Genomic DNA, 13,962 nt, shown 5'->3' on the forward strand with positions numbered 1-13,962 from the left:
TTAGGATTCAATTAGAGACGAGACAGAATAAATATTATGTTATTTTCTGTAAGGAAATAGTTCATGTATGGTATGAAGTTATAGTGAGGGGTAAGGGATGAAAGAGAGGTTAATATATTTATGGGGAGACTAATATTAGTATTGCAATTGGGTTAATAGTTAATAACTGATGGCATTGCAAGGGTTAATAGGAAAAGAGATTGAATTCAGTATGTCAATATGTGCCCTAAATACAGTGGTTTTTATTTTAGAAGCTGTTTGTGCAGTTTCTTCAAGATGCAACATTGTATTAAGAAACATTGTATAGAAAACATCAACAGTGGCTGTGAATTTAAAACGCTTTTTTCTCCCATAGAAAATAATTTTAGGTAGCAAAATATTTTAGAACTGCATAAATAGAGCAACCAGTTTCAAGATAATAACCATTAGCAAACTACAATTCCCAGCATGCACCGAATGTGCATTGGGGCGTGGCTTGAGTGGCAAGTTGTTTGTTACAGTGTAGCACCAGCTGCTTTTTTGCACTCAGTCTGGAGCTACTGCTGCTAGAGTCTTCCTGAACTCATTCAGCTTCCCTTCTCTGCTTCTCTTTCAAATCCCCTATCGCTTTCTTCATTTTCTGCTCGTTTCTTACTTTCATCTACTGCTTTAGAAAAAAATAAATAAATCTGCAATCAAAACAGAAAAGGATAAAAACAACATTATACATAGATGATCTACAAATGAGAAGAAGAAAAAGATGGAACTGCATATTCTAGAACACAGGCTAAAAGTAGCTAGCATAGCAAAAGAAAACATCCAGTTGTTCACCTATGGATTAATGAAACTTGCTTTTTTATCGTCCAAAACAAGGTGAGTGTATGTGTAATGCAAGCAGAAAATAGCATGGTCCTATCTAAGGTTGCTGCTTAATTCCTCTGCACTCTGCAAGAGATCCAAAAACAACTTCATGTCAAAGGGATTGTTTTTCTCAATGCCTAGAAGCGATCTTGCTTTTCGAATATAGATGTCATTGGGTGCAATTCATTTTAGGGTGCAGGATATACCATGCATACATTTAATGAATGGAGCAGGTGAATGTTTGTTTTTTTTAGGGTAAAGTATATATTAAAAATAGATATGTTATCGATCACTGTATATATATATATTCTAAATGAAAATAGTGGCTTGAGTTTTTAATTTTATATTAGTACTGTATGATACCTTACTGGATTATTAGGCTCCCTTAAGTCCTTAATTGCTATCTTTATTTACAGAAACACATTTCGTTGCAGTAAACACAGGATGGAGGGGGTGGGAGTTGGATTATTTATGCATTTTTGATCTGGTTGCAAATTTGTTTTAGAGGCCTTAGGATACATATGCTGCATTTTGCTTGAATGTATGGAGAATGTTAGGGAAAGAGGAATTCCTAACTATAAAAGTCTTATTGTTTGGTAAAGGTTTTTCATTCATTGTTCTGTGTTTTATTATAGTAGACAATATATGTTTGCCAGGCCAAATCGATAGGGAACTTAAAACAAACACATGGATAAAGTTTGCATATAGGATAACTGTTCCCTTTGAAACAATGCCCTGGTTTTGGTAAGGGGGAGTGGCAGCCTATCCTGGGCTGTTGAAATGTGCAGATATGTTATTTGGATCTTTTGTCTCCCTAGTGGTTCAGCACTGCCATTGTTTGCAAAGTAATCTATTCCAGACCCTTGTTTACTTTTTTACAGAGTGCACTGGGGTATGCCACTGTCTAAATCCCATGTGTAAAAATTAGGTATATGAGTTGCATGGAAGATCCACTAATGATTATGATAATCATCCATGGATTTAAATAGTTAATTAGATTTTTCAGTAATATGATAAACAATTCACTAATGTGCCTTTTAAAGGTTTCCAAATTAAGTGTATTTCAACAAAAGCAATGTGTCTTATAAACAAAAAACCTGTATTATATATTTATATGTATATAATAGGACACACATGATACTCAAAGATGAAAAAAATATATGTCCATTTTGTTTTTTTTCTGCATTCTGTCAGTCGTATCGCCAAAATATATCCACTGCATCTTTGTGTAAACGATTGTTTTTGAAGCAGTATGAGTAAAAGAAAGCTGTCAGCTTTGTGAATAAGGGTGGGCTTTGAGATCACTGCTTGCTCACAGGGCCTGTGTATGTGTGTAATGTGTTATACAGAATACACGATGATGTTGTGATTTTTGTTTTTTTATCTGAACTGATTTTTTTTTGTTTGTGTGAGGATAAAATAGTGTTCTAGAGGAACCTGCGACCATTCATGTTCCTGGCTCATGGAATTATTTTTTATTATTGTTTAGGGCCGTAAAATGAATGAGAAAATAACTAAGTTTGTTAGACAGTTTCAAACAGTCAAAGAAGTATTTTTTTTTGTGGAGAAATGTTTTGAATTTCATGTTATTTTAAAATAATTTATGAATTCTATATTCTTGATTCCAAAGGTTTAGTAGTAGGGTTGCCACCTCAGCCATGCTTGGAATGAATGAATTTGTTAAAGGGACAGTACACTGTAAAATTGTTTTTCCAATGTATTTTCAGGTTTATTTGTGTAAATGAAGTAGCTGGTTTTGTGCTTTAAAAACCACAGCCTATTACAATGGGTTGAACTTAAAGGTAATATCAGATCTCATTATGTCATAACTTTGTGTACACACACTTGCTTCCTTATCTTATATTTGTCTGGAAAACTAAAGCTCAATACATAGAGAGAATAATGGAAATTATTATTTTATTGCTTAAAGGGCACAAAAAGAAGGCATCTATGCTTTTTTTGGGTTCAGTACTCTGGACAGCAATTTTTTATTGGTGGATGAATTTATCCACCAATCAGCAAGGACAACCCAGGTTGTTCGCCAAAAATGGGCCGGCATTTAACTTACATTCTTGCATTTTAAATAAAGATACCAAGAGAATGAAGAAAATTTGATAATAGGAGTAAATTAGAAAGTTGCTTAAAATTTCATGCTCCATCTGAATCATGGAAGAAAATTTTTGGGTACAGTGTCCCTTTTAAAGGGACAGTCAAGTCCATAATAAACGTTCATGATTCAAATAGGGAATGTCATTTTAAACCGCTTTCCAATTTACTTTTATCATCAATTTTGCTTTGTTCGCTTGGTATTCTTAGTTGCAAACTAAACCTAAGTAGGCTCATATGCTAATTTCTTAGACCTAGAAGGCCGCCTCTTATGTGAATGCATTTTGACAGTTTTTCACCACTAGAGGGCGCTAGTTCATGTGTGTCATATAGATAACATTGAGCTCATGCATGTGAAGTTACCTAGGAATTTGCACTGATTGGCTAAAATGCAAGTCTGTCAAAAGAACTGAAATAAGGGTGCAGTTTACAGGGGCTTAGATACAAGGTAATCACAGAGGTAAAAAGTGTATTATTATAACAGCGTTGGTTATGCAAAACTGGGGAATGGATAATAAAGGGATTATCTATCCTTTTTAAACAAAAAAAATTCTGGTGTTGACTGTCCCTTTAACTATCCTGCAGCCCACTGAGTGTGTAACTTCTTCTGCTGGCTGTGTTTACTTAGGCTTGTCAATAGCATATACTCCAGTATCAAAACTTTCTGTATAGGTAGCTATACCACAGGCTAAATCTGCTTTTTCAAATGCTTAAATAGAAGTAAAGGAGCTACTTGTAAACAATTTATTATTATTATTATTATTATTATTTATTATCGGTTATTTGTAGAGCGCCAACAGATTCTTATAAACAAAGGCAGAGTACAACAAAACATTTATAGGGATCAAACGGGTAGAGGGCCCTGCCAAGAATCGCATGTGTTAAAACCAATTTAATTCACTCTAACAGGTAAAATGGATCATTGGGAATAATTAAAAGGGAAGAACTGTCCCTTTAATAAACCTAGGCTGTCTTGTGGATATGATTAACTGCTTTCACATTTTATTCTTATATATGTAACTGTATAAGTCAACCAATCATTAAACTATGTGTAGGTTGGATTTTGTTTGTTTTTTTAGGACATTTTTAGGACATTTTTAAAATGTCATTATTTTTAAAACTTGGTGTTTGGTTTTCATAATTGCCCTTGGCCACTAATGTAAAGCAGGAGTGTCCAATACATTAAAGGCTAGTGGGCAGGTAATACAGGCTCTGATTTAGCTGTATTTCTTGTCTTGAGAACGCTAAAAAATAAAAAATAAATGCTCAGAATTGTGATAAGCATTAAAAAGAGTTAATGCTTTGAATAGCGGTGAAAAAAGTGCGTTATCTAACATTTAACAAAAGAAATGCTGGTATTCGTTATCTATTTTTAAAATATTACACTTTGCATTTTAAATTTTTATATGTATTAAAATTTGAATATCCATAACTTTTTTTTTTTAAATTAAATATTAAATATTATTTTTGTTTGAAGTTGAAATGACACTCAAAGTGATGGTAAACTCTGCAATTTTTAAAATCAGATCTGGAATGTTAGTGATATATTTTTAGATGCAGTTTCATTCATCAGTGGTAATGAAGTTGCTAAAGGTTTGAACTGTTATCCAATCAATCCCCATATGACACTGTTGTTGTTGTTGTTGTTGTTGTTGTTGTTGTTGTTGTTGTTGTAGCTAGAACGCTGATTGGACAACCTTTAGCTCACAGAAAAATTGACGTGGGTGGCGGAGCGCGGGGTATTTGAATTTCATATCTATATTAAAAAGAAAGTTATAGCGCATCTTCATTACAACTGATTAATAGTATTGCCTTTGGTATTTATATTGTAGGGTTTAAAAAAAAAAAAAAAACAGGAGCCGGGGAGCGATTGGCTCCTTAAATGTTATTCCTGGCACTTTTTTTTTGTGTTTTTTACAATTTTAAAACTATTTACCCTACACTACTGTGTGTTTAACTCCCACAAATGGGTTAAGCACTCAGTAGAAGTGCTGCTCGGGACCCGTGGAGCATTGCTGTTCCAGAGCGGAATTCACAGCTGATCCAATCGGCAGCGCTAATTGCACAACTCAGATGAGAATTGGTAGTGCACATGGCAAGTTTCACAACCTTAGCACTCCCACACAGGGATAGGCACAGACAAAGGCTGTGGTGGACATTTTCCAAAGTACTAACCTTAGTGAAGGACACCAAGGTACATTTTAATTTAAAACATTATTTTATAGTGCTTGGTGTTATTATACTGATGCAGATACCACTGATCCTACAACCAGCCCTCCTCTTGCTATACCCATGAGCTAGTGTCACTACTGTGTCTTTGTATATTGCTGGGTGTTATTATACTAATGCAGATACCACTGATCCTATAACCAGCCCTCCTCTGGCTATACCCATGTGCCAGTGTCACTACTGTGTCATTATATAGTACTGGGTGTTATTATACTGATGCAGATACCACTGATTCTATAACCAGCCCTCCTCTGGCTATACGCATGTGCCAGTGTCACTACTGTGTAATTATATACCGCTGGGTGTTATTATACTGATGCATATACCACTGATTCTATAACAGCCCTCCTCTGGCTATACCCATGTGCCAGTGTCACTGCTTTCATTATATAGTGCTGGGTGTTATTATACTGATGCAGATACCACTGATTCTATAACCAGCACTCCTCTGGCTATACACATGTGCCAGTGTCACTACTGTGTCATTATAGAGTGCTGGGTGTTATTATACTGATGCAGATACCACTGATTCTATAACCAGCACTCCTCTGGCTATACCCATGTGCCAGTGTCACTACTGTGTCATTATAGAGTGCTGGGTGTTATTATACTGATGCAGATACCACTGATTCTATAACCAGCCCTCCTCTGGCTATACCCATGTGCCAGTGTCGCTACTGTCATTATATAGTGCTGGGTGTTATTATACTGATGCAGATACCACTGACCCTATAACCAGCCCTTGTCTGGCTATACGCATGTGCCAATGTTACTACTGTGTCATTATATAGCGCTGGGTGTTATTATACTGATGCAGATACTACTGACCCTATAACCAGCCCTTGTCTGGCTATACACATGTGCCAATGTTACTACTGTGTCTTTGTATAGAGCTGGGTGTTATAATCCAGATGCAGATACACAATTAGTATTTCACTCATGCTTTATTTATTCCATAACTTATCACCCAATATCGTTAGCAGTCTTTTGACAAGCCACTAACTTTATTCACACTGCATATTTTTTTTTATTTCTATTATTTAATCAGAAAGAAAAGATATACTAAGGTTGTGGCGGACACTGCAAGGGCTAGTCACGGACACCAGTGTCCGTGTACGGACACCTTGCCTATCCCTGCTCCCACATATCTGTCTCCAGCAGTGATGATCAGATAAGAACTGCAAAACAAGGGAGATTGTGCTAATATAATTTTTACTAGTTGTTTCTACTCCAGATTGGTTCCTACAAATAAGTCACATGGTGGTTGAAGCTTGACAATTAAAATAACTGCAGCAAGCAAGGGGGTAATTCCTTCCAAACATTTTGAAACTCACCTAGTGTATTCGTTTATTGCAAGACTGTGGAAAAATCTTGTAATTACAATGTGTTTACTGTAATTTCTTTAAAAATGTGTTCATGTTTTTTTTTTATTTGTCACCAGTTTAGTTGTAATTTCAGATTGTGTCCAGTTTTACAACACAGGGACTTTGATAAATAACTCTCTTGCTATTGTGTACATTGTGTTTAGGTTGGGTCATTGAGCAGCCTTTGAAGAATCTGTTATGATAATACTGCTTGGTTAAGATTTTATTGTGTTCATGAGTTGGCCTCTCCATTATCCAGTCAGTATATTATTACCAGTTATTGGTGTGTGTGTATCTATCTATCTATTTATCCCACACGAATCTGCACTCTCACTGCCAGGTAGTCAAGGACCAAGGTACTTAGAATTAAATTTCAATAGTAAAACATGTAGGCTGCACTCACTGGATTTGTGAGGAAAAAAAAAAAATAGATTTATTTTGTTATATCATATTGACGTTTTGGGTTCCACAGACCAAACATAGTGAAACAAACACAGTGATCTTAAAGAGACAGTATACTATAAAATTCTTTTTCCCTTAATGTGTTTCCAATTCCTTTTTTTTTTACCAGCTGCAGAGTATAAAATGTATGAGACTCGCTTTTTTTAAGGCTTATTTGCCCCTCAACCCACCCATCCCAGGCTCATTTCTTCATTTATAGATAGTCTCCCACACTACTTTCATTCTCCCTAAATGACAGCTGCAAACACTGATCAGCACATCCTTCCTTTTACCCTATAGAATACATACCCTCTCTTCCTACAAATAGCTATATATCAGACATCAATAGTATATACTTTTCTTTTTTTTTTTTTCTTTTCTTTTTTTTCTTCATCTGCACACCTCATACCACTAACATGAATCCAAATATGACCACACTGTTATTCGTGATAACCCTTTTCTCACTCCAATTTTGTTCACATCACTAACACCATAAGCACACACCTCTAACTGGAAAACAAATTATCATACACCATGGCCTGCTCTGTTGCTGTAACTTACCTGCTGAGTGCTGGTGGGTAGAGGGTTATAAAAAATAACCCTCCTACCCCCACCTAACAAAATTATAAAGTATCACATTCACTATATGACCAAACAAAAATGATTTCCAAATTCCTATTCCTTATGTTACTTGCCCTTGCAAATGATGTAGAGTCTAACCCTGGTCCACCAACAAATTCCATTCCTAGCCTTCCAGCTAAAAAAGGCCTCTCCTTTGTGCACTGTAATATTTGCAGCTTACTACCAAGAATTGATGCAGTGCAAGCATGGTGTTTACAATACAAGCCCACAATCATTGTGATCTCTGAATCATGGCTAACTGCAAAAATACCTGACTCTGCCATTGCAATACATGGGTATTCATGCCATAAAAATGATAGAGCAAAGAAAGGAGGCGGCATTGTAATTTATGTTGACAATTCCACAAAGTGCACCCCCTTACAAAAATCTAGCTCTCCTGCCACCTTTAATTTCCTTTCTGGCACAATTGAGATCCGGTGCAGTAAATCAATCATTGTTGCAGGAATCTACCGCCCACCTAGCTCCCCTTTGCATTCCCTTTCTGACATAGCACATCTCCTTAGTAAAACCATAGCTCAAAACCCAAGAAATTTTGTTTTTTGGAGATTTTAATATTGATTGGCTGAATCCAAAAAATAATAGTTGTTGCTTGCTGTTTAAATCTTTGTAGCTAACGCAATTAATCTCCTCCCCAACTCGCATAAACATCAAAAGCCATAATCACACCTTGCTCGACTGGATTCTCTACACTTCTCCCAACCGAATCCAGGAGGCAGGTGTTCTCCCTAACAGTTTTAGTGACCACTGCCTAGTGTACTGTGTGCGCAAAATAAAGGCAACTAAATCCTCTCCCAAGGTTAAAATCACCAGGTCCTTTTAAAAATTGTGATCTTCAATCATTTCTAAATGACATCAAGAACCTCCCCTGGCACAGATTAAACCTAATCCCAGATCTAGACTTTGCAGTTGAATTCTTTCAGTCTGAACTCCTACAAGTTTGGACTTTACATGCCCTGCTGCGTAAGGTGAGAGTAAAAGGAGCAGACTTGAATTGGATCACAGCTGACCTCATTCAAATGTACCAGTTTCGGGATTTATTGTGGTCAAAGTTCAAGCATAAAGGCTCTATGAACGATCACTGTGTATATAGAAAATGGCGAAATATATGCACTAAACAAACAAAATTGTCCAAGGCCCAATATTTCTGTGAAAATCTGAACAATAACATATCAAATCCTAGAAAGTTTTGGAAACTCATAAATAACTTAGAAAATCCACCAATCCACTCCCAACCCTCCACTGTCAATGTGGACAACCAAACCATGCAACTCCCCTTAGAAGTAGCAAATGCCTTTAATAGTTATTTTGTCGGATGCTCCACCACCCTGATTGACAAACTAATAAATGACACGCATCCTGAAACTACAAATGTGGATCAGGCCCCACTAAATCAGCAAAGACCGAATATAGAGAAGTTAAATTTTAGACCTGTACCCATCAATGTCATTAAGAAACACCTTAATAATCTAAAAATGAAAAATCCGGCCTGGATCTGATCAAATCCCAGCAATGCTGTTGAAGCTTAGTGCGCCGGCAATTGCTAAACCTGTCACAACCCTAATTAATGAATCCTTGGTATCTGGATACATACCCAAACTTTGGAAAACTGCAAGAGTAGTGCCTATCCATAAAAGTGGGGAGTTAACCTTGATTTCTAACTATCACCCTATATCATTGCTCCCAATATTGTCAAAAATCTTAGAAAAAATGTGTCCGTATGCAACTATGAGTATTACCAACAATCTAACTATCTGACCCCTGATCAATCGGGTTTTCGACCGAATCACTCCACTACAACTGCCCTCCTAAAAGTTTGCAACAACATCCAAACTGGCATGGAACAAGGAGACCTAACTGGAGCTATTTCTCTTGATTTTGCAAAGGCCTTTGACACAGTAGACCACGACATACTACTGCTCAAACTAAAAAACTCTGGTATTGCTGATCGTCCGTTAACCTGGTTTCGATCATATGTATCGGATCGATCACAATATGTCTCCATTTCTGACTCCCTCCCTCTCCCAGTCATGTGTGGTGTTCCCCAAGGTTCCTTTCTCGGCCCCCTACTATTCACATTATTTATAAATGATTTGCCTAATGTCTGCAAATCCTCAACTGTACACATGTACGCAGATGACACGGTAATCTATGCAAACAATTCCAATCTGCTGCATCTTGAAGCAGTGCTCCAAGACCAGTTCGCAGAGTTAGAAAAGTGGATCTCAAAAAACAAACTCTTCCTAAACACTGACAAAACTGTCACAATGATCTTTGGAATGGAACCTAAATTACACAAATTAGAAAATTCCCATCTACGCATCAAAACAAAATCCAATTGCACACTGACCACAGTGCACTCTTTCAAATACTTGGGTATGTTGTTAGACCCCAATCTATCTTTTGGCCTCCACATAGAAAAACTTGCATCTAAACTTTATCCAAAACTAGGTGCCCTGTACAGACACATCCTGCCTTAGCCCTACAGTAAAGGAAAAAATTATACAGCAAATGCTGATGCCTATCATGGATTACGGGGACGTAGTATACACACCTGCACCACAAACTCACCTTATTAAACTTAATACATTGTATAACTCGTTCTGCCGCTTTGTGCTACAATGTAATTACAGGACCCACCATTGTGACATGCTAAAAGAACTAAACTCACTGACGCTGGAATCCAGACGCACCCTCCATCTTTCCTGCCTTGTGTTTAAGTGCCTTTCTGGGAAGCTCCCACCCTACCTGAGCAGAATGCTCTCCCCGGCTATTCCCACCTCCTATAACCTCCGATCCAGTACCAGCACATTATTTAGCTTGCCTTAATACAAAAAGAAAGCAGCTCGATCCTCCTTTTCCTACAGAGCGCCACAATTATGGAATGACCTCCCGCACACTTTCAAACCTTCCCCAAGTCTAATATCCTTTAAGCGATCCATCTCTACATATCTCAAACCAGAATTCACCTGTCATGGTTGATTATATACAGTATTTCCTACCTGTTCTATGTTAAATGTTTGCATATATTGTGTATTATTATTGTTTTTGTATTTTATTGTACCCTATTGTTTCAATGCAATGTTTTGTGGACCAGTACATACTTGAAAACGAGAGAAATCTCAATGTATCCTTCCTGGTAAAAAATGTTATAAATAAATAAAATAAATAAATATGAATTAGCTGATTTTGTGTTTTGAAGCCAAACCACAGCTCCTGCTGTCAGAGTAGGAGCGAGCTGCACTGTGTATAATGGTGTGGTCGGGCCGGGCTGTGACTATACAGCTGGCCCGATGCGCTGTGTGAAAAAAACAGACCCGCTCAGAAGAGCACAGAGAGCGGGTCTGAAAAACTGTAATTTTTAAAAAAAAAAATCAAAGGGAATATTAGGTTTTATAAAGATGAGGCTAATATAATGTTATATAATTCTGCACTATGTGCAGAATTATATAACATTATTTTTGAGGTTTACTGACACTTTAAGATCACTATGATGTTTTTTTCTGAGGAAGGGGTCTGTGGGTCCCGAAACGTCACTACGATATAACAAAATAAATCCTTTTTTTTTTTTTTTTTATCTTCTCACAAATCCAGAGTGCAGTATATATGTTTTAATATATATGACTATGGTTTATTAGTCAGGGGTTAAAAACTACTTTAAAACAGGGCTCGACAAACCCAGGAGCCTGGGAGCCACTAGCTCCTAGAATTTTACCCCTGGCTCCTAACTTTTTGGGGTATTCTCCATATATCTATATACAAATCCAACTGTCTGGCTCCTAAAAATATGCCTGGCTCCTTAATATTCTTACTGGCTCCTAAGTTTTGAACATATTCATCAAGCACTGCTTTAAAAGCAATATTATAGATAGGAAAAAGTAAAATTTCTAAGTCATCCTGGACCACTGGAAATTTTAAGCGCTATATGTATGTGTGTGTGTGTGTGTGTATATGTATATATTATATTATATTTATATTATAATTATATTATATTATATTTATATTATAATTATATTATATTTATATTAGGGTTGCACTGATACTAGTATCGGTACCGATACCAAGTATTTGCATGATACCTCCACTTCCTACCCATATGCTATCTTGTGGTGTTTTTTCAAACTGCATGTTCCCATTTCATTTTAAACTGGAGTAGAGACTAAACTAAAAATTGTTTACTACTGTTCTGCCAATACAAATTGCTGTTATTTGTATTATTGTAGGAGAGATCACTGTACATCATTCAGACAAACCCCTGAAGTACTGGGCAGTTAATAAACAGATTTCCAGCTCTGGCTAAAATGGCCCAAAAATATCTTTCTGCACCATGCAGTAGTGTGGAAAGTGAAAGACTGTTCAACTTAGATTCGAACCTCCATACAAATGTCAGATTGATGTTATATAACAGCCCTACAACCCAATTGCATCACCCCTTTAAATTTAATATTTTATTGTAATATTTTTTATTTATAAACATGTTCAGTGAACTTAATGTCTTAATGTCTTTTGAATTACAGTCCTTTATAATTATAAAGAAGGAATCTTAAATAATTAGTCTGTATTGTGCTTGGTAAACTGTCACATGACATTTAAATAAAAAAGTATCAGTAATTGGTATCGGCGAGTATTTGAAAAAAAATATCGGTACTTGTACTCGGTCCAAAAAAAATGGTATCGGTGCAACCCTAATAAATATATATATATATAATTGTATATATCTTGAGAGACCTGGGAACATATATATTGGTGAAGGTGAACAGCTGTATAACATAGAAGGTTTTCTGATAACCAAAGGAAACAATTTTTGTATTGTTCAAGGAGGTATTCTTCCATAATGAATAATTGTTGTGCCCCCTATTAAATACTTTGCAACGTTATAACATTTGGTTATTTATGAATGTGCTATCCAAACCACTCATTAATTGGATAATTTTACATAAATTGATTTAATGATAATGTGTGCAACAAACATTGGGAAATAAAATTATTATCTAATTTTATTGGCCTGAATTTTAACTGGGTGGTAAATAAAATTAGCTGGGTGGTGTGCCCATTAAATAGGTCCTTGAGAGAACACTGAAGACTGTTTGAGTCTTATAGGCATACAAATATTTATATGAATATGGATTTTTTTCTAAGACTGTGACGGGTTAACTCAGGAGCCGGAGAGCTACTGGCTTCTTTAGATTAGGCCCTGGCTACCTGAATGCTCAAAATGCCAACACTCACACACATTTTTATATTATTATTAAAAAAAAAATTAAACTTGGTGTAGCTGGATCCTTTCTAGGCCTCATAGCTGTGAAATACAAATCCAACATTTATTGTATTATATAATGTATATAATATATGTGTATATAAAACTCAAGGGGCTTTTTAAGGAATATATCTGACTGCAAAACTATGCACATTTTGCTAACTTTAAATAAATGCTTATTCAAGTTGTGTTTTTTTTTTTTTTTTTTTAATCAAATGCAATTTTTTTTTGCAGTGCATTGTAACTTTTTGGGCCAGTGTGCACTTTTAAGTAATTGTGTTAAAGCAAAAGCATCATTTCGTGTAAACAATCACATGTGTAAGATAAAACCTTCACTGGACCATCAGAGAGCAGACATGAAAATGCCAGTTGTATACTTTCAGACTTTTTCCTGACTCAGCTCTCAACTGCATGGATGGGTCATGTGGATAGGGACCCTGTGTGTTCCAATAGTGGATGAGAATGAGTCAAATGTAGCATTATAATAGAAAACATGGCACACATAAGTTCATGTGAAATACTGCAAAATAACTATATATTCATCATGAAATATTATATAGCTTTAGGAAATGGGAGGTGAGTATTTTGTGGCCTCAGGCTGTATACTGTAACAAAACTGTGAGGGGGTTAGAGGATGTCACAAGACTAACTTTTTATTTATACCTTTTTAGCATATGTCATGTGTTTGGTGTATGTTTTTGGTTTCATAAACAACTGTAGAATAAGGCTCAGAAACCCCAGAATTCAACCTCTTATTTGGTTTCTTGTGTTCTTACAATAAATTCTGTCATTGGTTCAAAAACATTCCTTCTTATTTGTTAGTAAGACTGCTGGTAGGCCACTTTCATCTCATGCTCAAGCAACTTGTATTTATATATAGAGCGAGAGTTTTGTACAAAGGCAGTTGCTATATTTAAAGGGACAGTAAACACTGTGATTACAATGCATTTATGTTGTGTTGCTATAGAATAACATATCAGCTAAGTCTAAATAATTTTTAAAACAAATTAACAGCCTCTTTTTTTTTTTTTTTTTACTGCAATTATTTTTCAATAGCCAAACTCCACCCACCATTTGGAGGAGCCA

At 35.9% G+C, this 13,962-nt stretch overlaps 1 protein-coding gene across 1 annotated transcript in view; it reads left to right on the forward strand.

The window, feature by feature from the left end:
- The first annotated feature begins 480 nt into the window (after nt 1-480).
- Nucleotides 481-13,962, forward strand: part of CASTOR2 (cytosolic arginine sensor for mTORC1 subunit 2) — a 666,243-nt gene continuing 652,761 nt past the window's right edge. Inside the window, exon 1 of the mRNA XM_053707472.1 lies at nt 481-852. Coding sequence (XP_053563447.1) covers nt 740-852 — 113 coding nt within the window. The 5' untranslated portion in view covers nt 481-739. The remainder of the gene's footprint in view (nt 853-13,962) is intronic.

The sequence above is a fragment of the Bombina bombina genome, chromosome 3 (assembly GCF_027579735.1).
Source record: "Bombina bombina isolate aBomBom1 chromosome 3, aBomBom1.pri, whole genome shotgun sequence".
In the NCBI taxonomy this organism is placed as follows: Eukaryota; Metazoa; Chordata; class Amphibia; order Anura; family Bombinatoridae; genus Bombina; species Bombina bombina.